Source organism: Hemitrygon akajei, chromosome 3 (genome assembly GCF_048418815.1).
Source record: "Hemitrygon akajei chromosome 3, sHemAka1.3, whole genome shotgun sequence".
NCBI classification, from domain to species: Eukaryota; Metazoa; Chordata; class Chondrichthyes; order Myliobatiformes; family Dasyatidae; genus Hemitrygon; species Hemitrygon akajei.
Window position 1 is genome coordinate 163,585,562 of NC_133126.1, and position 26,453 is coordinate 163,612,014.

At 40.4% G+C, this 26,453-nt stretch overlaps 1 protein-coding gene across 4 annotated transcripts in view; it reads left to right on the forward strand.

Moving 5' to 3' along the window:
* The window catches only part of clcn2c (chloride channel 2c), a 510,268-nt gene that overhangs the window by 290,947 nt on the left and 192,868 nt on the right, over positions 1-26,453 (forward strand). For all 4 annotated transcript variants that reach the window (XM_073041207.1, XM_073041210.1, XM_073041208.1 and 1 more), the window contains exons 10-12: positions 9,974-10,075; positions 11,361-11,445; positions 17,687-17,842. In XM_073041207.1, coding sequence (XP_072897308.1) covers positions 9,974-10,075; positions 11,361-11,445; positions 17,687-17,842 — 343 coding nt within the window. The remainder of the gene's footprint in view (positions 1-9,973; positions 10,076-11,360; positions 11,446-17,686; positions 17,843-26,453) is intronic.

Here is a 26,453-nt window from a genome sequence, read left to right on the forward strand (position 1 = left end):
GCTGTTGCCTGACCTGCTGAGTTCCTCCAACGTTTTGTGTGCATAACAGTGAGTAGTCAGGTATCTTGAAGGCTCAGTACATAATGGTGTCCCAGCATGTTAAAGATAAAATTGCAAGATAGGTTATAGAAAGTGTAATCAATGGTGCTGTCAAATAGCATTTACAAGCCAATAACCTATTCACCAACACCCAGAACATTCTGATGAATGTTTCTCTTTTTACAGGTGCTGAGTTTTTTTTCTAGCTTTTTCTGTTTTGATTTCATATTTGCAGAATCTGCAGTTTTTGTTTTGCTTTCATTACCTGTCTGTTATGCTCCAAATTATAACCATCCTAACCTGGAAATGTGGTGTTGTTCCCAGCTGCTGCTGTGCTTCTAGTGACGGTATTCCTGAAGGACCGCGCCAGTTCCAGCTTTTTGCCCTCATCCCCTTCTGAAGAAGAGCAGCTGGACGCTGGCAATAAATGTTGTCCATTGACATGCCAGTTACAAAAAAATTAATGATCTGGGAGAAAAATCGAGCGATTGTCATCATTCCATACTTATCAAAGTAAATGGGTTTTACAAAGTTTCTGCAAATAAGCTATTTTTGATTCCATAACAGCACAGCGGTAATGCCACGGTAGTATTGTGATTTATATTTGAGCAAATCATTTTATTTTCGACACTTTACTGGGGACGATGGGATGCTTAAATATAAATCAGATCCCATTTTCGCAGGCAGCAAAATCTTCATTATGGACTGTCATTCTTCCTGGTTGAAAGTTGATGATGGCAGGCAGGCAGAAGAAATGTAGATTTGACAGAAGAGTAAGCTTCCCATAGAAAGTTGAATGGTTTCCAGTCTTCAGGAGATTTAGGCATCGGAGGTTTCGATCCGTGAGGGTCTTGGCGGATCTCAGCACAGGTCCCAATCAATCACTGGCTCCTTATCTTTAAATTCACCGATGAAAGAAGTTACTGGGTCTTTCCTGAATAGAGCAGTTAATGTGGTTTTTTTTCAAAACGAACCATGCTGGTATGGACGTACAGCTGAGCATGCCAATGTGTAGTTAGCAGGAGTTTACCACTGATGAGTCCAGAATGCCACGTCAGTTGTTCTACGGAGAGCTGGAGCAGGGCAACCATGTCCAAGGTCGCCCAAGGAAGAGGTACAAAGACAACCTCAAGTCAAACCTTAAGTGGGTCAAACTCCAGCCCCGCGATCTCGAACACACTGCTGCTGATCGGTCCAAGTGGCGCAATCTATGCTCCAAGGCAGCAAACAACTTCTAAGCCAGCTGGCGCATGCAGCGCCTCAGGGCGAGTCAAGAAAGACACAGGAAGGCGTCCGCTCCTGCCCCAACAGGCGGTGCTCCTTGCCCCATCTGCAACCGTATCTGCGCTTCGGACTTCGGCCTCGGAAGCCATATGTGTGCCCACTGATGTTGACTGCGCAACACATCCGTCTTCCTCGGACTTGAGAGACTGCTACTACCACTGATGGTGATGATTACTGTGAGCTATTCCATTGGGAGATTGTCCATCAACCCAAAAAATCCTTTTCACAGGGAGGCACTTTTTTCCAAGGGATAAACATAGAACGAGGGCTGTCTCTTTACTTTCGGTCTACCAAGGTGCATCACGTCACATTTGGCTGGGTTAAACTCAATCTACCATTTCTGCCTCCATATCTGTGCTGATCTATATCTCCTTGTATTCTTTGCCAGTTTCCACACAACACCACCAATCTTCAAATCATCTGCAAACTTACTTACCATCCATATAGAGTACCACAATAGAGACTCATATCAGGATCAGATTTAACATCACTCACATGTGTCAGGAAATTTGTTTTTTTTGTGGGAACAGTACAGTGCAATACATAAAATTACTACAGTACTGTACAGAAGTCTCAAGCACCCGAGATATATGTCTATATCTACTGTACATTTTCATCTCAGTAATTTATTTGCATCACAAAGAGCAGGTCCCTGCAGAACACTACTAATGACAGACCTCCATCCAGAATAAGCTCCTTCAACCACGATCCTCTGTCTTTGATGTGCAAATCACTAGAACTCCTGCTGATAAAATAGCTATAGCCATGTCTGTAGCTGGGAAATAAAGCTGCTAGAAATTTAAGCCTCTGTAAGTGGATAGTAGTTTTCATTATTCTGAAATTGATGTTCAAGTTCCCCAGTATCTGCTGAAGATAATAGTAAGTATTGCATTGTGGTTTTATTTTTGGACACAAGGCACGCAATAGTCCAGGTTCTGTACGTTAGGAATTAGGGAAACTTCATGACAACGTCTCTTCAGGTTTATGCAAAAGGAATTATCTTCAAAGGTTATTCCACACTTAAAGGAGACTGTCTCATTCTCAAGGGTAAGAAGTTGTTCAAATACTGTTTTTCTTACTTGGGAGTATGGAATAATTGCCAAAGCAAGTTGCTATAGAAACCCAGAAGTGGAAGTTGGGAATTTGTGCTGTAAGGAAGCAGAACATCAGGGCCTCAGCTGTGCAAATGTTAACTGTGATTACCTTTAAAAAGTGAACTGTAGAATTAGCATATTAGGCAATTAATAATCTTTCACTATTTACAATAACCTTTCGCATTTTATAATAATCTACATTTCATCCTCAGTTGCAATCCAATTTACACACTTCTCATCTATTTTCACATTATTATTAATTATCCTGTTGAAAATAGTTTTAAGGAAAATTTTGAACGGTTGCTGGGAAACAATCTTGACGATGTGTTAATCAAAAGCATTTAATTAGTACATTAATTCAGCAGCAATAATTCAGATATTGCAGTATGGTCAGGGGATACTTCTCATTCCATCCAGTTACAACTTATTGTGTTATTATTAATAATGGTTGCGTTTCTCTCCTTCAGCTATTTTATTTTTCTATCAAAATTTGCTTTTTAAAATGCTGAATGACGATTTATAGAGGCTTTTGGATTTTCCATCAGAATAAAATGTGATGGCAGTGAGAAGAGGAAGTAATCATTACTATTAAAATCAAGAACCTATCAACCTTTGCTTTAAATATATCCAAAGACTTGGCCTCCATAGTTGTCTGCAGCAATTATTTCCACCGATTGACCAACCTCTTGAGAAAAGGCGTGGTGAGTCCGTGGAACACATTGGAGGGATAATAAATCAGCCAAGGTGGAGCAAACTCTGGGCCAAATAGCCTAATTCTGCTCTTATGTCTGATGGTATGAATGAGGAGGTACAATTACAATGTTTAAAAACATGACTTAATTCTGCACCTATGTCCTACGATTTAATTGTGGAACAAAAAAAAACTTGTGGTCTAAGGATTGAATGTTTCAGCAGAGGGTTTAATGCTTGGGACTGAAATATAGCATTAGCAATAAAAATACTAATTCATATTATCTTTCTGGCTACATATTGGAATCATCAGCTGTAATGGCCTTCATATAAGCACTTTCTTAAAATATAAACTACAAGAAGTTGTTTTAGAATCAATAGTTCACAAATTATTTTAGACTAAGCAGATTAATAAGAGGCAGCTTATCGTAGAGTGGCTGAAAGAGTTTCTTCAACATACTGTACTGGTCTTTTTTTATAAAATTCCCTTATAGTGGAACAGATGAGAGCAATGAATATTGTGTGTGTAAGAGGAAAACTTGATTTACACAATCATAAGACATAAGTATATTGGAATAAAACAAAAATTGTTAGAAGCACTCAGCAGATCAAGTAGTGTCTGTGCAAAGAGAGTTTTTAGTGTTAGGTCTAGTACTTTTTGACAGAACTGAATAGTTCTGAAACATTAACTTCTCTTTCCACAGATATTGCCTGACATGCTCAGTTTTTGCAGCATTTTCTGTTTTTATTTCACCCGATACCTGCAGTTCCCTGGATTTTCAGCAGTGTATGGGAGTCAGTTTGTCATGGAATTTTTTTTTCTCAGTATGACTGAGAGTGAAGATTTTGGATTTTTTAAAAAATGTTCATTTGATTAATTTTCTAACAGAATTTCTACATTATTATCTTGAATAGGAAGCTTCCTGGTATCAAACAGAATGTTTGACTATAAATGTTTGAGCCAGGGATTAAGGGAGCTAGGGCTTTACTCTTTGGGGAGAAGGAGGATGAGAGGAGACATGATAAAGGTGTACAAGATATTAAGAGGAATAGACAGAGTGGACAGCCAGCGCCTCTTCCCCAGGGCACCACTGCTCAGTACAAGAGGACATGGCTTTAAGTTAAGGGGAGGGAAGAGAGTGGTTGGTGCGTGGAATGCACTGCCTGAGTCAGTGGTGGAGGCAGACACACTGGTGAAGTTTAAGAGACTACTAGACAAGTATATGGAGGAATTTAAGGTGGGGGGTTATATGTGAGGCAGGGTTTGATAGTCAGCACAACGTTGTGGGCTGAAGGACCTGTAATGTGCTGTATCGTTCTATGTTCTGTGTTCAAACTAATTTCCAGTATTAGACACCATTGTGTTCAACAGTAATCTTGACTTTATTCTTGTTTTAGCAGTTACACAGGTTTTTGCCTGTCCAAGTACAATTAAAGATGCGTATTTTAGTGAAATAGGGTTAGTCATTTAATTTTAAAGTAGTTATCTTCAAATACAGTGAGGAATTCTAAACACATTCATAAACTCCCATAGGATAATGAGGAACATCTGAACAACTTCTTCCTTGTCTTTTGTTAAACCAGGAGCATAGCTTAAAATGAGCAAGTCTTGAATTACCAAAATAGCCACAGCAGCAGAGAATGTTTGATCTTATTCGTTCAGAATTAAAAAATCAATATAAAATTATTTAATTCTGTTTGTCATCAATGATCCCTTAATTTGAGGATCTTATTCTCCACAGATTTACTAATTGCCCTTGAGATAACGTGGGAGTCTGATTGTGGAACCACAATCCCTCCTGATGGAGGATACGAACATCTTTGTCTGCTGCTGGTGGTTCTGTCTTTTTCCTTCCTCCTCAGAGCTAGCCATTGCCTGGTTCAGGATGTGATATCATCCAGGCCCACTCCAAGCTGGTGATGATGACAACTGTTTCGACTGCCTGGTATTTCTTTAAACTAGCTTAAGACTTCTGCCTATGGGGGAGCTTGAGCGTGGATAATTGAGCTCACACTCACCAGCTAGTGCAAGAGAATATTGCCTCATTGCCGGTGGCATTGACTTCACAATTTCTGTGGCTTTAGTATGGTGATCTTCCCACATGATGAGGAAGATCTTCTACTGTTAACTCAGCAGACATTTCAGATATTGCTGGTAGGTCACCCAGGTTTCATCTTAGCAGAGGTGAACATTATAGAGGTAATATCAGTCAATGTAGCTTACCAAAGGAAGCACTTGTGTTAGTAAAAGTAAAATGTATTAGCAAATATGGTAAATGAGGTTATGTATAGGACAGATAATGTAGAGGTTTCAGAATCTCAAGAGATGTTAAGCAGTGCTTATCCAGCTTTTAGTTTTTGGAGTGCTTTTGTTAAAAACACATTGGTCCTAATTCTGTCTTTAGCCAAATTATCATTTTTCCAATATAGATACTATTTCAAAGTTTGCATTCAAATCTGTAAAAGTGAAGTTTTATTGTTGCTAGACATGGGAAAATGTTAGAGAAATACTCAGCGTGTCAGGCAGCATCTGTGGAGTGATACACAATGCCAATGCTTCAAGTTAATGAGCTTCCTTTAAATATCACCATGTATCCAGTTCTAATAGGAGATCATTGATAGAAATATTAACTGTTTCTCTTACCTCTGAGGCTCACTTGCTTTTTGAGTAATTTAATTCCAAACATGGAGAGATGTTTTTAAAAATGTGATCAAGAGCACAGAAGTCGCGATAATGAGCAGAACACAAGTGTACCTTGCTGTCTGTTCTTGCACAGCAAATGGTGGACACAGGGTAATATGAAATTCCATAACATTTTGAAGGGTGTTCTCATCTTATTCTCTCCTCACATCTTCCTCAAGGTGTGACCAGGTTGCCTGATGTAAAACTCCTTCAATCTGATGGTATTGAAATCTCTTCATGCTATTTTATTTGAACATTGAATAGAGCTACCAATTTAAGCATATTTGCAATACAAAAGATGTCCAGACTTGTGTCACTTTTATACTTCGTGGAATTCAATTCCAGGAAACATTGGAGAGAACACTAATTTCATGGATTTTTAATTGTAAGAAATCATGTTAAACAATTGAAAAGTGGTAACTATTTGATTAAATTCACCAGTGCTGCCTCGTAAGGTAATGCCATGCTGCTATCTGAAACAAGATCCAGCTATTGTGTGAGTAACATTTGCTGTAGCCAGGAGAGTGAAATGAATGTTCTACTGTGGCAAGCTGAACAGCTTTTATCTAATCCATAATGTATTTCTGGCCAGAGTACAAAACCTACTTTGATTTGATTGTCTTTTTCTAAGAGCTGGACATGAATGCTTTGCCTTGAGAATGAGTCACCTCGCAAAACACTCTGAGCTGAGGATATACTATTTGAAGATACTCGACAAGACACTGCCTTTCCCATGCTGCCCAGATTGTACCTGATTTAGTAGGGTGCTTGGATTTACGTGAAACTTTGGCCATCACTGTCACTTCTGCAGCTATTTTGCTGTGATACTAGCAATCAATTTGCTTTGAAGTTTACCTTGTATGTCTTTTCCTCTTTCAAGAAGTGAAAATTTTATTGAATTATGTTGACTGCCTTGGTGATTTCTGTGACTTGTAGTGTTTATATGAGGAAGGACATTGAAGCTGATTGAAGTTTTGGCTCAAGTACAAAAGGTGTCTGCCAAAATATGCTGAAAGCTTCACTTAGCTAAATCTAAAGCAATGTTGCCAATATAGATCCTTCATCTCTTGAAATATTTGCAAATTATCCATTTCTTAAGTGAAAATGTCGCTGATTCCTGGATGTTTTTGCAGAGGGTAAATATCCTTCCATTGCTATGTGGTCTCTTTTTGAAGATCCTTTGAAATTATTAATGCAAATTCATTTGGTAAAGTAGGAACATGACATAATTAATTGGAAACAAGAGAAAATCTGGAGCTGCTGGAAATCCCATGCTGGAGGGACTCAGCAGGCCAGGCAGCATCAAAGGAAAGGAATACAGCTGACGTTTCAGGCCCAAGACCCTTCAGCAGGACTGGAGACAAAAGGATGAGGAGTCAGAGTTAGACTTTGGAGCAGAAGTAGGCCATAGAGCCCTTTTGCTATTCCGCAAGATCATGGTTAATCTTCAAGCTTGATTCTGTTTTCCTACCTTATTCCATATCCCATAATCCCTGTAATATTCCAGAAATCTATCCACTTCTGTTTCGATTGCAATCTATGAGTGAGCCTCAATAGCTCTCTGGGGAAGAGAAATCTAAAGCTTCACAGCCCAATGATTGAAAATATTTAGTATAATTTAGGTTCTAAAATGCATATTCTATATGTTGAGACAGCGACCCCCCCCCCCCAGTTCTAAATCTGTCAGTCATGAGAAATATCCTCCCCATACCTTCATTCTGCTTCCTCTAAGAATTTTGCAGCTTTCCATGAGGACACCAGAAAATAGAGGCCCAGTCTACTCAATTTCTCCTGGTATGACAGCCCTACTATCCCAGGAACTAATTTGCCTGTACTTCTTCTAAAGCAAGTATATTTTTTTCAGGTATCAGTCCAGAACTCAAATCTGTTGCAACAAAGGCCAACATACTGCAGCATCTGCATGTTTGGTTTCAATAGCTTATGTACAATGTCCCTCTGAGAAACTACATTTACCCATATTTTGACATTTGAAAGAACGCTCAGAAGTTCTGTGTTTTTTACTGAATAAAATGACATTTTCTAGCTCCTTCTACCATGCTCTTGCTCACTCACTCAACTTGTCTGTATCTTCGTAAGAGCCTTTGCATCCTCATCATTTTATAACATTTGCAAATTTAGGAAGGTTACATGTGAAGCCCTCAGCACTGAGTTGAAGCACTGATCTCATCAGTACTCTAATAGTTACAGAACTAATTTCTTCCTGCACTGATACTGGCTATCTTCCCTCTCTACTTCCGGTTCTAATGCAGGGTTTTAAACCAAACTCTTAACAATTCCATTTCACCTAACAGATGCTGCTTGATTTGCTTGTTCTTTCAGCAGGTTGTTGCTCCAGATTGCAGCATCTGCCATCTCTTGTGTCTCCTTGTTCTTCTTCCTGTTCTTTGCTTTATATCCATTAGGCAGCAGTCAACTAACACAAGAATATTAGCTCTCGTTCCCTAACTGCAATCCTATTTACCACCACCTTCATGGGGTCCTATTGAAAATTCAAATGAGCCCTGCCCAATGGTTTCCGCCTCACCTATTCACCTGGGTACTGCATCAAAGAACTCCAATAGATTCGTGGACTGTAATTTTCCATTCATAAATCCTTGCTAAGTTTAATCAATCAATGTTCTGTCACGTCATTAAAGATTCCAGCATTTCCCAGCCACTGATTTCAGGATACTAGGCTGGTAATTTTCTCTCTTCCTCTTTACTCAACCAGTAGGGTCACATCTCTTTTTTTTCCAATCTGCAGAAACATCAGCTATGCATTGGGGGGGGGGGGGGCACTTTTCCTGTCTTCCCTTTGATTTACTCATAGTTCCCTATGTTTTAAACTGCAACCATATTTCTTCAGCTGAGATGGAAAGGTGCTGTGCACTTGCTTATTTGTTCTTTCCTATCTGAATCCTTTCAGAAATGTATGAAGTAGTAGCTGCTGTTTTCTTTGGAAAAGGGTTGGAGGGGTGGTTACCGACCATAGCCCAGACACAGGACTCTAGCTCTAGAAGCAGGACATCATCCACTGACACCTTATGTCAAAACTTCAGTCTGCACTCAACTTGATCCCATCATGCTCCTTGCTATTCCAAGTGAATGCTCTTAGCAGTATCCTTCCAAAGGAGACAGTAAATCCAAGCCTTTTCTGCCTTCTTGGCCAGGTGTACTGTTGTTCAGTGTGCTGAGCGAGGAGGAGCTGGAGGCATCCCTACCCATAACAACCTCCCACCCCCACCCAAAACCTGGCAAGTGTTTATCACTCGGGTATGATCATTAAGGAAAAGTGAAATATTTGGCTGACTATCTCAAAGCTATAATTAGGAATTTACTGAATTCAGAATCAGGCTTAATATCACCAGCATATGTCATGAAATTTGTTAACTTAGCGGCAGCAGTAAAATGCAATACACGAGTTCTTTTGAACTTACAGTCCTTTAACATCTTGGACTATTTTTACTGTGCCCATAGTCTTTTTTTATCAATTATGCTATTGTTTGCACTGTTGTAACTATATGTTGTAATTATGTGGTTTTGTGCAGGTCTTGTAGCTTTAGTTTTTGGTCTTGTTTGTCTGGTGGATTTGGAGCTCCTTTCCGGGGAACGCACTAGATGGTAGCGTGGTATTAATACGCAGCAGCCTCTCCGGACTCTGGATTGGGGATTGCCAAGCGTTATGTGGATTTTCTAGTGTAGTATGTTTTGTCAAATGCTTTTGTGATATCATTCTGGGGGAACGTTGTCTCATTTTTTAACTGCATTGCACTTGTGGTTTCTAAATGACAATAAACTGAATCTGAATCTGAAAATAAGTAAATCAACTACCGACGTCGGATGCACGGCAACTCTGGCAGGGTTTGCAAGACATTACTTCCTACAAAGCGAAACCCAATAGTGTGAATGGCAGCGATGCTTCACTACCAGATGAACTCAACACCTTCTATGCCTGCTTCGAAAGGGAGAACACAACTACAGCTGTGAAGATCCCTGCTGCACACCGTGGTTCTGTGATCTCTGTCTCGGAGGCCGATGTTAGGCTGTCTTAGTATATTGTGTTTCCTCCCATTTTGATTGTACTTTGGATTTACAAGTTATGTTATGCGAAAAATCAGTTGAAGTGTTTTACAGAAATGAATCATATTGAAAATATTAATGTTTCCATTCCTATTTCTTGCAGGATCGCTAGTGGCTTTGGAGGGGCCTTGTTTGTTTACTTCCACAGAAAAATTGTGGCTATAATGAGAAAACAGAAAACTATTAACAAGTTTTTAATGAAAAAGTGAGTATATAATACTGTTTCATTACTTAAATGTTTAGGACTCAGTGTATGACAGGTAACTTAATGAAGGTGTTCAAAATAATGAAAGCTCAAGTAAAGGGAAGCTCTTCCCATTACAGAAGGATTGGGATACAGAGGAAGTAGATCCAAAGTGATTGACAAAAGTGGCAGGAGTGATGTGTGGAAATTGTTTTTCATCCGGTGAGTGGCGGTGATCAGAAATTCACTAGAAAAGTCTGGGAAGCGGATCCAGTCATAGCTTTCAAAAGGAGTCCAGCCAAGATAGAAAAGATTTCAGCATTTGGGGAAGTTCTGAAGAATGCAACCGAGTAGATTGCTTTTGCAGGGATCTAGTATGGATTTATTGACCCGAATGTCTTCCTTGTGTTCGGCAATGATTCAATGACTGTCTCTACTGCTGTTGCCTCCAGAAATCAATGTTATTCCTCAGCTGTAAATGGAGGGGATGTGACAGGATCACTGGCCAAGGTCTGCATCTCTTCAGACCTGCTTTGTCAGACTACGTGGTTCTGGAATGTCAGCCTCCATTCTGTTCCATGCTCACCCACAAGGAAAGTGTAGGCAAGACCAAAATGAGACCTAGTACTGTATAACTGTTTGTGTCGTGAGGATTTTAGTGATAGTGTTATGGTAATTTTCTATTTTCAATTGAGCAAGATTACTGCTTCAAACTTCCATGTATTACCACATTGTTTTAAGCTTATTTTTCAAGCACTTGGTCCAGAATTTGCATAATTGATTCAAATATGATGCAGAATTTATTAATGTAGATGCTGAATTTGAAGTATGAATTCAGCAATTCAAAAAGAAAATATCTTGAGCTTCTAAAATCATGCAGAGCATGCTGTGAATACTCAGCAGGTGAAACAGCATCAGTGGAAAGAGGAACAGATTTATATTTTCTGGTCAATAACTCTTCCTTTGAACCTTTAATTTCATGGAAAGTTAGCGATCTGCAGCGTTCGCTCTGAGACCTTTTTTCACAGTTGTGCCTGACTAGCTGAGTATTTCCTGGGATCAGTTTCATTTCAGCTTTACAGCATCTGCAGTATTTTACTGATGGATTTTCCTTTAGCTTTTTACTTCAACTTGGGCACAAGTTTGCCACTGATGTTTAGAGAGAGCGTAATGCCAGTGGAATAGCATTTCAACATCTATGTTGCATTTGCACCATGTAAAGAAGTGTATAGATGAAGCTTTGTGTGATGTGTAGAATCTGCTGGAATGAAACACAATTGATTTAAACTATCTCCCTTCCTTTCAGGCGCCTGCTCTATCCAGCAATAGTGACTTTACTTATTGCCACTCTCTCATTTCCCCCTGGCTTTGGCCAGTTCATGGCCGGAGAGGTATGATTTATTTTTCTAACTGCATTTCAGAAGTAATAGAAAAGAATATTTGGTTTATCCTGATGGGATTCTGAATAAGTTTGGTAGAACATGAAAACTCTGCCTAGAGAGCCAGAAGTGTGGCAAAGCAGCTATATATATATTTAGAATGCCTAAGACTTTTTTTCACAGTACTGTAGTTATTTTGTGTATTGCACTGTACTGTTGCCACAAAAAAAAACAAATTCCATGATATATGTGAGTGATCATAAACCTGATTCTGATATGGGTTTCTATTGTGGACTGGGAGTGGGAAGAGTGCAGGGAGAGGGGAATCGAGGTTGGGGAAAGGGGAAGGAAGAGGGGAGATGTACATGACCGGTGAAATGGGCAAACGTTTAGAATTCCCCTTGCCTAATGTTTGATCTAAAGTTCCCTGCCCCTCCATTTGGATGCTCCTTAAAGGCTGCCTCTTGACCAGGCTGAGGGTCAGATTTTCTTTCATGATGTTCCAATGAAGCATCTCGGGATATTTCATTAGCCTGAGGGCATTGGTCTAAAAATTCTGTTGCGACACAGTTTATTTTGTTGTGTGACCAATTAAAGTTATGTGAAAGAGCTCTGTTAAAGAAAATTGAGAACTTGCTGAGCAGGTCACGATTCTGCAGAATTCCTGAGGGAGAGAGATCATGCTGCACAAAGTCGTACAGTGGTTTGCACAAAACACCCACAGATATTTGCCATCTTGGAGACACTTTACTTAAAGTGGGTCTATGCCTTTCCTCCTTGGTTAAAGGGAACCACTGTAACTGACTTTTTTCAAAAGTTCATATTCTGAACCTTCTGATGTGAGTTCCTCTTACCCTATGATTTATTTCCTGCCTATTCCTGCCCCCCCCAATTACTGATCTGACCTCATGCTCCAGACTTCTGACTGCTCTCTTCTACCTTTCTGTCCCCAACAACTCCTTCAGTAAAGTCAGTAAGACCTTAAGGCCTGCATTTTTATCCCAGCCTCCACTTCCCATTCCCTGGCCTCGTCTGGCACTCAGGCCCAGTTTATCAAATTTTCTATGCAGAATTATAATGCAAAGTCTGTCAGGTGATGCATGCCATCTTAAACTATGCTTCTGAATTTTGTAGGAGTGGACCTTTGACCAAATGGTTTGCTGATTCACTATAAGGGAACTGCTGAACTCATCCCGTGACAGCATAACTTTCTTCATAAAAAGCATTTCAGTCTTTCAAAATCTTTTCATAGGTCTCCTCCAATCCTTGTGAAAAGTTGCATGGAACTAAACAGTTTCTGTTTCTGTCAACCTGGAATTAAAAAGGATTGAATTGAACAGGGAAATGTTTCAAATCAGATTACTTTGAATGATGATTTGCAGAATGGTCGGTTTGAACTGTTTATAATTTAATTCATTTGGAAAGCCAGTCTTTGTAAACCTTCAAAAAGAGTTTGTATTCGTTCATAAAATTATCTCTTATTGATCATTTGAAAATGACATTTTCATTTAGTATTGTTGCTTGCAAGTAGTGAAAATGTATTTACAGAAATAGTTCCCAACAAGGGGATGTCACATTTTCTTTGTAGCTTTTAGAAGCAAAGTCCACGTGCTTTTACTTTCTGAACATATGAGCTATTGAATTGCTGTTGGATTTTCTTTGAGGCAGTTACTTGATAGCCTTCCTTCCTGTGGCTTTGACATTTATATGCATAAACTATATGTGAGTGAGCAAAATGAAAGATTTTCTTAAGACTTTAATCTTTCATTACAATAAACATGGGATATGTGAACAGCAGAGTTGGCAGCCTATTCTTCAATTATCTACCCCGGTGACTCACCATTGCAGAGCCCATTTTTGCAATCCCTTTTACAGATTGCTCTGGGCATGATTTTAATCAATTCTATAAGCCTATGCTCTTTCATGACAGCTATCATTTTAAAAATCACTAATAAATGCATATTTCTTGCAAATTGGAGCAGCTGGCTACAGTCTGGTTATTATATGGATTTATAATGAAGCATTGTCTCGAAGAGAATTCAAACCAATGAGCTGAGATTGCCCAGCACCGTCTTCCTAATTGGTTCTCATGTCACCATCTCGTCATTCATAAAAGGCTGATTGGTCTATCAAAAAGAGTGAAATATTATCACTCTGGTGCAGTTAGAAAAACATCTAATTATGCTGAGTATAACGTGCAAATTGAGACAATTTGTCTCCCAAAATTGCAGCATATGTCATGGTGTTTGAAATCCCATTGCATTTGTTAACTAGTTGAAGTACTACAAGCTTTTCTTTTTTCAATCTTTTTATTAGTATTAATAATATTATGAACAAAATACAATTGATATATTAATAAAGGGATTACAAACATACAAATTCCCATTGCATGTGAAAGAATACATAAGCAATGAATACTTACTACAAGCTAATGATGAAATTTGTGAATTTTTGTGTTGTGAGAAATGTCAATAGAAAAGGCAGTGTTTACATAAGGGCTAAAGAACTACCCATGAAGGATTTGATCATTTTGGTTTGGCGGCTGTTTTTATAAATTCGCATTGGCTATGCTTGGCTAAGCTGCATGTTCTTGAAAAAAAATATTCTTGCTTTTTTACAGAGTTAAGTTTTCAGTCCTGGGGGGTGGGGGGTGGGAATTTTTGGAATTTCTATTGCATTGCAAGGCACAAGGGGCAGAAATTAATTGACTAGCTCATGGAATTAAACCGTGCTGACAGTAAGACTGGTGCTTTTCTTTATTCATTCAGTGGAATTGGGGTTCACGGGCTGAGCCGGCATTTAATTTTAGCCAAGTTACAAGAGGAAATTCTGAAGGACAAGATCCACCAGCACTTGCGTAGTCTGTGCCTGATCATTGGTAGCCAGCGTGGGAGGTCATGTCCGATGAGTCTTTTCGAGTTTTTGAAGAGAGAACTAGAGATAGAAAAAAGTAGAGCAGTATATGTTGCCTACATGGACTTTAGTATGGCCTTTGTAAGACTGATCTAGAAGGTTAGATCTCATAGGACTCAGAGTTGGCTCAATGATGGGAAGCAGAGGGTAATGGTCGAAGGTGAATTCTCCTTTCTGAGGACTGTGATTAGTCAGGTACTCCGGGGGACATGTTGTGACCTCGGTTATTTATTTATGTAAATGATTTGGATATGAATGTACATGGCACAAAAATTAGCAGATTTGCTGATGATACTGAATTAAGGAGTTTTATTGATAGTGAAGACGGTTACAATGAGCTACACTTGGTGTCATGGCAGGAGACCCATGTGTCATTGGGGGAATCAGAAGATCTACTGCTGTGTGCCCAAAGACCTGGGATCTTTGAGATCTTTGGGCACAGAGCTTGGAAAAACTGATGTAACGGACTTTTAACATCGTAAACCAGCAAGTTGTTATGTCTCCCTTAACAGAGACATTTCCTTCTCCCTTATTAGGGGGAGAGAGAGCCTGTGGTATGTCGAATACCGGGAGAAACACAAAGTCTTTGGTTTAACTGCAAGTCTGTGTCTTTGCTGTTGCTTTGCTTATGCTTGAGTGCTCGGTGGTGGGTGCTGATGTTTTTTTTGGTGGTGGGGTGGAGGGGGGATCATTGCTTGCTGCCGCTTACGCGCGGGAGGGAAGAGCTGGGGAGGACTTTGGGGTTCTGACGTTTAACTGTCATTCATTCTTTGGGGCACTCCGTTTTTGTGGATATGAAGAAAAAGCATTTCAGGATGTATATTGTATACATCTCTCTGACATTAAACGTACCTTTGACCTCAGTTCATGATCAGTTAGGGAGATGGGCTGAGGTATGGCAAGTTGATTTCAATTTAGATAACTGTGATATTTTGGGCAGTCAAATAGTGTAGGGCAGTGGTGAGTATTGTGGAAAAAGCGCACAGTTCACTGAAAGCAGCTGACAAGTAGACAGGGTGTTTATCATGCTGGCCTTCATTAACCAGGACACTGAGTTAAGAGTCGGGGCATTATGTAAGTGGTTGGTGAGACTGTACTTGGAGTACGGTGTACGGTTCAGGTCACACAGGTATGGAAGAGACATTGTCAGGATACATGGATTCTGTTTGGACTAGAGAGTCTGAGTTACAGGGAAATGTTGGCCAGACTAGATCTTTATTATGCAGGAAAATGAGGGGTTCCCTCACAGAAGTTGATAAAATTATGAGGGGGTGGATAAGGCTGAAACTAGAGGGCACATGGAGAGAGATTGAAAAGAGATCAGAGGATTGTGATTACCAGGAATGAGTTGCCAGAGGGAGTGGACAAAACAAAACAATTGCAGCACACAGTGCCCTGAAAAGGTATTCAGCCCCCACAACTATTTTCACACTTCACTGGCTCATTTTATGATTTACAATATATTGAAGTAGGATTCTTTGAGCCAAGTCTACAAAACATTGCGCATCATGTCAAATCAAAAGAAAAATTCCAAAACCGGTCAACAATTTACTAAAAAGTCAAAACCAAAACAGTGAGGCTGAAGTATTCACCTCTCCCCCCCCCCTTTGTAATTACTACGCTGCATTTAAGAGGCATTTGAAAAGGTGCTTGGGGGAGGGTCTTGGAAGGTTATGGGTCAAATGTGGGAAACTGGGACTGGCAGGCCCTATTTTCATGCTCCATCACTCTCTGACTCTAATTGCCCATCCCTGAATAGATAATTGTTCTTCATAAGGTGATGGTGAGCTGCCTTCTTGAACAACTGCAGTCCTTGAGATGTGGTTATACCCACAATGCTGTTAAGAAGGGATATCCAGTTTTTAGACTCAACGAGGGTAAAGGAACAGCAATGTTTGTTCATGCAAATACCGAAAAAGCCAGTCATGTGGCAGCAATTTGATGCATAAAAACATGCAGACATGGTCAGGAGGTTCAGCTGTTGTTCAGACCAAACATCAGAATGGTGTAGAATGGAGAAGTAATGACTTTGACTGTGGAATGATTGTTGGTGCCAGATGGGGTGGTTTGAGTATCTTAGAAACTGCTGACCTCTGTGGATTTTCACACACACCATTCTCTAGAGTTTACAGAGAATGATGTGAGAAACAAAAACCGTCCAGTGAGCAGTGCTTCTGTGGGTGAAAATGCCTCGTTAATAAGGGAGGTCAGAGGGGAACAGCCAGACTGATTCAAGCTGACAGGAGGGCGACAGTAATTCAAGTAACCTCACGTTACAATAGTGATGCACAGAAGAGCATTTCTGAATGCACAACACATGGAACTTTGAAGTGGATGGCTATAGCAGCAGGAGACAATGAACCTACACTTGGTGATAACTTTATTAAGTACAGGAGGTACCAATAAAGTCGGCACTGAGTCCAAGTTTGTGCTTTTAATATTTGTTTGATTCCTTAAGATGTTTGCAGTCATCCATCCAACTCTTATTTCAGTGATTTTGTTACATTTCCCTTTTCCCAGGGCATTGTAGGCCTTCTTCACTGAACTACTCCCATTATTTCTCTTCCCAACTCTTAGCCATCTTGGTCTTTGCAAGTTAACATTACATCCAGGCTAATACTAGTCCTAATGAAGACCTCACAATCAGGAAGACAAGTGTTTGCAAGGTGTGTTTTTAATCAAAGATTTTGTCTTTGCCTTTTAATCAAAAGTTGTGTTTCTAATTGGCGGGAAAAATGAACTGCCATTCTTTGTCCCTTTTTATAGTGACATACTGTTAATGGAAGTGTATATTTTATAACCACTCACATATATAAATCATAAATGTATGTGCTCTACTGCTCAAGGTTAGTGCTCCAACACTGAAGAAATGAGTCTTTATTTAAGCATGGCAACAGTAAGTACCTGCACCTCAGGTGGGATTCCTTTGTGCCCTGCCAGCTGCTTCAAGGGATTAATTGAGGATTTGAACTATGTGAAATAACTAAGATTGTAGTTTTGAAAAGATAGGCAGGTTGTGATTACGTTCATGTTCATTGTTATATAGTGACTTTGACGGTGATGTTTACCTTTTGCTAGAGTTAACAAAGAGTCTAATAATATAAAGAGTAAAATAATTACTTCTATGCTAAATATTTTTCGGGTTTATTATGTTCACTATTGTGTTCCAGAGAACTACCACCAGTCTGACCAGTGTTGAGTTGCTGCAGTTCGGTCTCAAAGCCAGTTCGGCTGGTTCATTGGCCACCCGATGCCTTGAGCAGACTCTTTACTAAACTCACCTCCTGTTTTACTTCCATTTGTAATTTTACTAAGCAAGCTCATTGTGTTTGTCTCCTAGCTCACCCAGAAAGAAACGCTGGTGACCCTCTTTGATAATCGGACGTGGGCAAAGCAAGGTGTCGCGGAGGAATTTGAGTACATTGGAATCTCAGAGGCCTGGAAAAATCCTCGAGCAAATGTCTTTGTGACACTAGTGACGTTCATCCTGATGAAGGTGGGCCTATAATAAAAAATTTCTAACAGTAAATGTAAGCAATGTGGAACATTTTAAAAGTAAGAGAAGAGCAGCTATCCTTCACCCTTAATGTGAGTGTTGCCAATATGAAGCAAGGAGCAGCTTGTCGTTATTAATCTTCCCTTGGGCTTTCCTGAAGCCTGCAGTGGGAAATGGAGCCTTTCTCCCACCTCTTGTTTTGGGAAAGAGTTCCAGAGTTTTAATTACATTCCTCAAGTCTCTTTCAAAATGACAGACCTTGGTAAGAATTTATACTGCTTTTCAGTGTGGATTTTACATAAAAGCTTTATGCTGTGTGCTTTTGTGACTGTGATACCTCAAGGTCCAGATCCATTAATGCCAATCTTTTGTGAACTACTCATTGAAGACTGTTTGCAGCAAAGCTGTCTGTTCACCTGCATAAGCAGGCACACATGTACTGTACTTCAGTGGCTGCAATTGCAAGTCTTCAAAGGATTTAACAATTGATGCTGGAAATGTGAAAACAAAAATTAAATAGAAAATGCTAGAAAGCTCAGCAGGTCAAGCAGCATTTGAGGAAAGAGAAACAGAGTTAACTTTTCAGCTCAAAGAAAATGCAAATTAGTTATAAATTTCCAAGAGTGTGGGGAGAGATGGATGGAACAAAGGGATTGTCTCTGAGTGAGGCTCAAATGCAGTCATCCAGTTGATAAATTAACAAGGGTCTCCAATGCATGCATGAGAGAATATGATTTAAAAAAAAGAAAGTAGTTTTAAAAAGAGAAAGTTGTCAAAGGAACGTCAAAGCTGCAAATTGCAGTGGTATAGGCTAGTATGGATTTAATGTTGAATTTAACTACCTTGGGTACCTCAAATAATTTTTATCAGAACTGCACAGTTCTACTGTAGGTCACCATCAGTAATATTGGCCCATTTTTTCTCTCTCCATCAGCATTACCTGACCAGCTGCACATTTCCTACATCTATATTTTCATATCCCTTTCTTTATTTTTAACCTCTAACTGCCCTCATTAACCTATCAATGCAGTGACTCCATTTACAACTTGTACCCACCACCAACCACACCTCACCCTATCTGAGGTATCCCCTTTGCCCTATCCATCTCTTTCTCACCTTTTCCTTTTTCTCTTCCCCAGTTCTGATACAAGATTAACTGTTTTCCCCTTTTGTTGCAGGCGCTGCTTGACCAGTTTAATGTTTCTAACATTTTCTCTGTTTATTTTTCAAGGATTCAAAATTTTGTGCCCTAGGCAGATTCAAAACATTGAATGTTTTTTTTCTATCAAGTATATTTGTCAAGATCTGTAGCTGAAATTGTTTTGTAACTTTATTACAAGTCATTCTTGAGTTGATATTAATTTCAAAACATTAGTATAGCCAAAATTGGGATCAGGATTTTTTTGAATGTACAGAGATTTGAAGCAGGGTACAAGCCAGTTGTTGAGGTGGTGCTGGGGGGTATTAAAAACAGTAATGGCACCAGCTTCTTTATCTGCACTGTGTCTTCTCTTTATGACTTGAAAGGTAGTAAATGCACAGACTTTGGCATTTTTATGTATAGCATAGCTCTAACTGACCCACAGAGTCCAGCCATCATGAATCCCCTGGATAAAGCTGCCTTCCTTTTCCAACAGTGACTGACGCTGATCTTCATGCATCTGAGAATCTTGCTGGTTGTAAGGTGTACTTCATGGTGTAGACCCCTGCATTAGCACTTTATTGATCACTAGCATGGCACCAATGGCCTGGGCTGCTCTCTGCTCTGGACTTTCTGAGCTTTATGTCTACTGCTTTTTCTGTTTCCCTGACTCAAGTGACTATCAACATAACTACCTCTGCGCTCAGGGATGAGGTTATGGATTTCTTCCGGTGACACGATGGGATGATCAAAGATGCTGCCTTCAGAGTTCATCATTAGCTGGCAATGACTATGACTGTACATTGAATTTGGGGCAAAACTGCTAGTGTTACCCTCTTCAGCTGCCTGCCCCGTAGTGCATAAATTGTAACTTCTTGTCTCACACTGTGCTGCTCCTCAGAGCATTCCAGATTAGATGAGGTCGTAAGCTTCAGGCAGTATTGCCATTGTCACAATGTATGCCCACCTCCTTTAATAATGCAGGCTGGTGCCTGCATCTCATGCCATTGACCACCTGTAGAGGCATGCAGGTAATGAACAGCATGGCTAATGTTGGCTGCACACAGCATCTTGCAAATGGTTAGGTGTGCTGCCTGTATCAGAGCCAACAGGCTCAGCTTAATCATTCATCTCAAACCCATGTCATTTTCACAGGCTATCAAATTTAGCTCGCTGCAAACTGGATTCTGAAAGCAGAAATCCAAACAAATATATTCACGGTATAATAAAGGCACTGGAAAGAAATTGAAGGTTCTACCTTTTTGTTAAATTGTGCACTCTTGATTTTAAATCTCAGCATGTATAAAGAAAGATTGTATGCTTCTTTCATAATTTCTCCAATGAGAAGTGCTATGTTAAAGCAATAATTTTTGCACTGTCTAAGCAAGTAATCAGACTTCACTAGCAAAACCTTCCAAATGTTTCCCAAATTACTGGAAGCCACCAATTAAACAAAATATTGCATGGGATATGGTTTCAGTGATAGATGGCAAATGGAGTCCAAAATTACCTCAGAGGTTTAACCAGTGTTGAAGGAAAAGTTTTTACTTTGTAATAAAGGGGAAAAGCCCTCATGGGGTTATAATTTTATTTCTGTTCTAAATGGCTTTATAATTGCTTATTTATTTGTCAGCTTCGACTTGGTTCTGGTTCCTCTTTGTGTAATTTAGAGTTGTTGAGGGTGTAAATGTCCTCCCTAAAATGAAACTAATTATACATGCCTCTGATTTACTGCTGATTCCAACTGACGTCAGTCACAGCAGGCTTATAACTGCCTGATTATTGCAGCCCTGGTATTAATACTTTGTCAGATTTTGGAGCTTGTGTGAAGTTACCCTGCAGGTTGTGCTTGTAATTAGACAAGGCTTGAAGCATGACTTTAAGCCCAACAAATGAAAGCAGCTTAGCATATGCAGTTATTAAGGATCCCTAACAAGAGGTGAGGTACTAAGGCTAATTATGTGGAAATACTGTAGTGTTGTTGAAAGACAACGTATTTGTAAAATAAGATGGTTCAAATTTAGCATGTGTTGTGTTTAGTAAAAGAAAGGCATGCCATCAGAATGCAGAGAAAATAGCTTTTACAAGGCATGGTAAAAAGTGAACATTTTGCCATTTCAGCTTTAATTTATAAGCATAATTCTATATAGCTGGTTGCTGCATTTGGCTTCCCCAGTAGACACATTCTGATATTTTTATGACATGTTTTATTATAAAAGCGTCCATGCACTTCCCCAAAAGCATAAGGGTAGTTGGACAATAAGACCGAAAAGAAAATAATCAAAATGATTGCCAGGGTTGGAAAGGCTTATTCTGTGCAGTATCTCATTCAATCGATCAATAAATATTGTATTTTTGAGGTGGCCTTAAAGGGCAAGGCTTTAGACTAGTGGTCGCCAACCCGTCGATCGCGATCGACTGGTCGATCTTTGAGACTTTCCTAGTAGATCCCCAAAAAAATGAAAAATAATAACATTGAAAAATAAATAGATTGTTTCTGGGTTGCGGGGTTTTAGTTCCATTCTTTCTGCCCAGTGTGCATGCGTATGGCTCCCCCGCCCCCAAACACCGGGCCGTGAGGAAACGATATAATTTGTTGAATTTGAACGCACGCGAGGTCATCAGTCACCTAAACGCAGTGACACCCTCGCGCCAGGGATCACTGGTTGGTCTCGGGTGATGGCCACCTCGTGCGGCTGGTGAGAATTGCCGTTGCTACCGGCCTGGAGCGCGGACAGATGGGCGGCACCTCTAAACCTGCTTAGCACACCGAATGTTCATGGGGAACCTGGTGCTAAAATATTTGCAGACGACCTAATTCGGGCCCAGGGTTTCATAAGTAGCAGAACAACTACCTTGCTGCGATCTACTGAAACAAACTTTTGTCGGCCGATAGATCCTTCAAGGAGGGCGGACGCGTGTCTTGTCGCTCTCCTCGCTCAGTCGGTTGCTCTCTCCAGACTGAGACCGCCGTGGCCCCGGCACGGGGACCTCCAGGCCTTACCTCATCCTCTCACTCCACCCATGACCAGCCACACTTGGCCAAGGCGTCTGGCGGCAGACGGGCAGGAGGCTGGAGTTCAGCCCGGAGGCTGTCTAATGAGGCAATGAAGCCCTCAAAACTGCTTCGGCACCCTGAATCCAAGCACCCTGCACTTAAAGACAAACCCGTTGAGTTTTTTCAGCGGAAGAGACGTGTGCAAGCGGGACAGAAGTTAAGTGCTGATAGCCACGTAAACTAAGTTGTGGAATAGACTGGACATAAGGAACCTGCTTCGAGTATCACTGTATTCCGGTCTTGATTAACACCCCCCCTCCCCCTGTCAGCCAGTCCGCAAGAATATTGTCAATATTAAACTGGTCTGTGGTGCAAAAAAGGGTGGGTACCCCGGGTGTACATACATTGTGTCTACTTTCGGATTGTGCAGTTTACCTCTGGTCTTTTCTGCCCGGTGTGCATGCGTGTGACTAATCGATTAAGTAGGGTCGATCTCGCCTTTCACTAAGGCCAGGGTAGGGGATTTTGGGTTTACAAAGGTTGGTGACCACTACGGTAGACTGTATGTTTCAGGACAAGGAACTGCGTGTTTGGAAATACAGTAAGTGGTAGCGAAGAGAAGAGAAAGGATGCTTGAAATTCAGGTTATGGATATGGGAAGTTCAGGAACTGTAGCGCCAGAACCACTGAGCTACAGATATGATTGGAGCGAGGCATTGAGGGATTGAAACAGAAGACTCGAATGCAATCTTAAGAAATCAAAGGATTGAGTATCAGTTAAGTTGAGGGTCATGGCAAGAAGAAAGATGCCAAGAAGGAAGGTAATGAATGTGCTGAGGGTTGTGTGGGAAAAATTGAAGCCTGATCAAGATTCAAAAGGAAGTGTGAAAGGAAATAAGTGTTCAGTGAGGGATAATTTTGGGCTGGGTAATGTTATCAAAATCTTAGTGACAAGTGGCTTTATGTTCTGTGTTGGAGTGGTCAAATTACTAGGCTGGTAAAACAAAAGCAGGGTTTAACAATGAGTGTACCTAATATTGTGGTCATTGAAATACACAAGACCAGGAATCTGTTCATTCCTCTGAGAGTCATAAGAAATGGAAACAGGTCATCCATAGTAATCCCATCTTCTAGCATGGTCATTTTCAGTGAAAATGTGCCTCCCCAGAGCACTTCAATGTCTGTCATACTTCATCCTATATCACTGTCCACTTGTTTTATCTAATTCTGATAAGGGGAAAAGTTTCCTCTAGTCTAATAATCCCAATTATACCCCCATAATTTTAAATAACTCGGTCACATCTCCTGCTAACCTTCTCCACTCCAGTGAAAACAGAGCTAGCCTCTCCAGACTCTCTCTATAATTGAAATGTTCTATCCCGGATGAAGTGCCCCTCATCTCCAGCAGAGTCACATCTTTCCTGTGGTGTGGTGGCCAGAACTGTATATCGAAAGCACCAGACTTGCTAACCATGACACCTCATACAACACAAGAGTTTCTGCAGATGCTGGAAATCTTGAGCAACACACACAAGATGCTGGAGGAACTTAACAGGTCTGGCACCATGCTTATTCCCCTCCAGTAATGCTGCCTGACCTGGAGAGTTCCTCCAGTATATTATTTGTGTTAATCATGCCACCACCAATCTCACCCAGATCTCTGGCATTGGAGAGGGTCCAGAGGAGGTTCGCAAGGATGATTCCAGGAATGAAAGGGTTACCATACCCATGGCTCTGGGCCTGTACTTGCTGGAATTCAAAAGGATGAGGGGGGATCTCATTGAATCCTTTCGAATGTTGAAAGGCCTAGACAGAGTAGATGTGGAAAGGATGTTTCCCATGGTGGGAGAATCTAGGACAAGACAGCACAGCCTCAGGATATGGGGCGCCCTTTCAAAACAGAGATGCGGAGACATTCCTATAGTCAGAGGGTGGTGATTTTGTGTAAATTGTTACCACAGGCAGCTGTGGAAGCCAGGCTTTTGGGTATTTAAGGCAGAGAGTGATAGGTTCTTGATTGGATATAGCATCAAAGGTTACAGGGAGCAGGCCGGGAATTGGGGTTGAGGAGGAGAAAAAAAAGGATAGGCCATGATTGTATGGCGGAGCAGACTTGATGGGCCAGATGGCCTAATTCTGCTTCTATGTCTTATGGTCTAAACAACAGTGGACCCAGCCCTGATCCCTTTGGCACACTCTGATCATAGGTCTCCAATCTAAAAAACTCCCCTCCATTATCACTTTCTGACTCCCTTCCACTTTTATTTCAAGTTGCTAGCTCTTGTTGTGCTTTACCGTTATAGTTCCAGCATTGCTCTCTCCTCCTCTGCTCAGTTCCAATTCGCTGTCATCCATGTCCCACCTGACATCTCAGCTCTGCTTGATGAGCCTTGACTATCTTCTCTGTCATTCAAACTTGCCTTCTGTTTTTACCATCCTTGTTTAATTTCTTACCCTTTCCAAATTTTGATGAAAGCGCTGAAATGTTAACTGTTACTCTCACCACTGATGTTTGTCTAACCTGCAGAATATTTTCAGTGTTTTAATAATTTCATTATTGCCTTTCAATAGCACCAAAACAGCACTGTAGAGGTTGTCACATCCTTATTTCACATCAAGTCGCATCAGGATCAAGAACTTCAATTGTGAGATTCACAGAGGAGTTGTTGGGTTTCCCTGTACATTGATGCATTAAAACAGATATTAGTTCTTGCAGCTCTTGGCTTTCAGCCCAGCAGGTGTGCTCACTGAAGCCGACTCCTAAAAAAAGAACTGTGCAAGCAGCATTCTTCCAGCCAAATATATAGGTGATTCAAGGAAAATCAATGAGAGAAGTTCTTTAAGCAAGGAGGCAATGGAGATCATTCAGGACTACAGTTTGCCATTTCTGGTCTCTGTAAGCACATATTAACAAAGGTCTCTGTAAGAACATGAGTGTGGTCTATGAGTCCTTTGTTCTTGGGGAAGCGGACAGTGTGGGAAAATGCTGGTGCCCACTTGCCCCCCGCTTGTAAGCTGAAGGCAAATTTGCCATGTGGAGAGATGTAGCTGGGCAATCTCTTTAATGGAACAATTAGCAATGAACTATGAGACTTGGTAACGATCAGGAACAGCAAACTGTAATATACCAAAATCACAGAAGGAAACAACCACGGTGACGTTGGCCTCTAAGGGCTAAGTACCTAACACCCAAAGTTGTATTGAGCTAGTCAGATGTCACAGATATCAAAGTTGATAGGTATATGGACAGGAAAGGAATGGAGGGTTACAGGCTGAGTGCAGGTCGGTGGGACTAAGTGAGAGTAAGCATTCGGCATGGACTAGAAGGGCCAAGATGGCCTGTTATTGATAAAGAATGCGGTTGAGTATCGAAAAAAACAGATCTGTCAAACCTTTTCCTTCCCCAAGTTAACGAAAAGCCCTCTCTTTTCAGAACAGTGAAGTTGAAAATTCACTGCAGATGCAATTCATTGCTTCACGATTGATGTTATTTGGTGAAGTTTTATTCTGGGGAGAAAGGTCCTAGGGCAATCACAATTCTGGGTGAAAAATTAGCACTTGTATGTCCTGGTGTTAAAGCAGTACTTCTCTATTCTAACAGCTCATGGCTTTTCTTTTCAGCCTGTAATTTCTTTTTTGTAATTTATTTTTTTATTGAAGTTCATCATCAAACATTTCCATAAGATGTATTTCAGACATTGTACATATATATCATTTAATCATATATATCACAAATCACAAAGTATTTATCTGAGGTATACACTTATAGAAATAGTATTTTCCTTTTGGAGCCTGTAATTTCTAAACCAATGTGTCTGTTTATTTCTGAGCAAAGAAAGAAAGCAAAGAAGGAAATAGACAAGATTTCTGACTTGCTGTCAATTCCATTGTTTTCACTTTTTAGACCAAGCTGAGGATTGAAGATCAGTGTGGAAATGCCCTTTCTCTAGCTCCTGCACTTAGCTGAGTATCATGGTGGGCATACAGAATATCATGGTGTGCTTGGTCTCGCACTGAAGCAGGTGATTCAGTGCACTGTTCAGATTTTATTATGAACTCAGAAACAGGCGGCCACTCACTTGGGCCTGGTCCAGAGTAGCTGGTCGACTCCAACATTAGTCAAGTTGGTGTCGGTGTATTCTATTAATATTACCTGCTCACTTGGATGCAAATAGCAATTTCCCTTAGTGTTACAAAAAAAAGTCAGTTTCATTAGGGCATGAGGATTATTCATTTACTTAAAGTACCATGGAAAGAAAAACTTCACATTTTTGAGTGTTTGCTAGTTCTCGGGCTTTCCTGTTGTTATTCATAAATTCTCTCCCTGGTTGCCACAGCAACTTGCAAATTATAGTTCCACTGGAGCAGAATTGAAAATAAGCAGTATTATGACATGCGTTTCTTTTCTGATGCATCTTGTTCATAGGTATAGCTCTGTTGTGGTTAAATCAGTGGTGACTAAACTCTCTCAG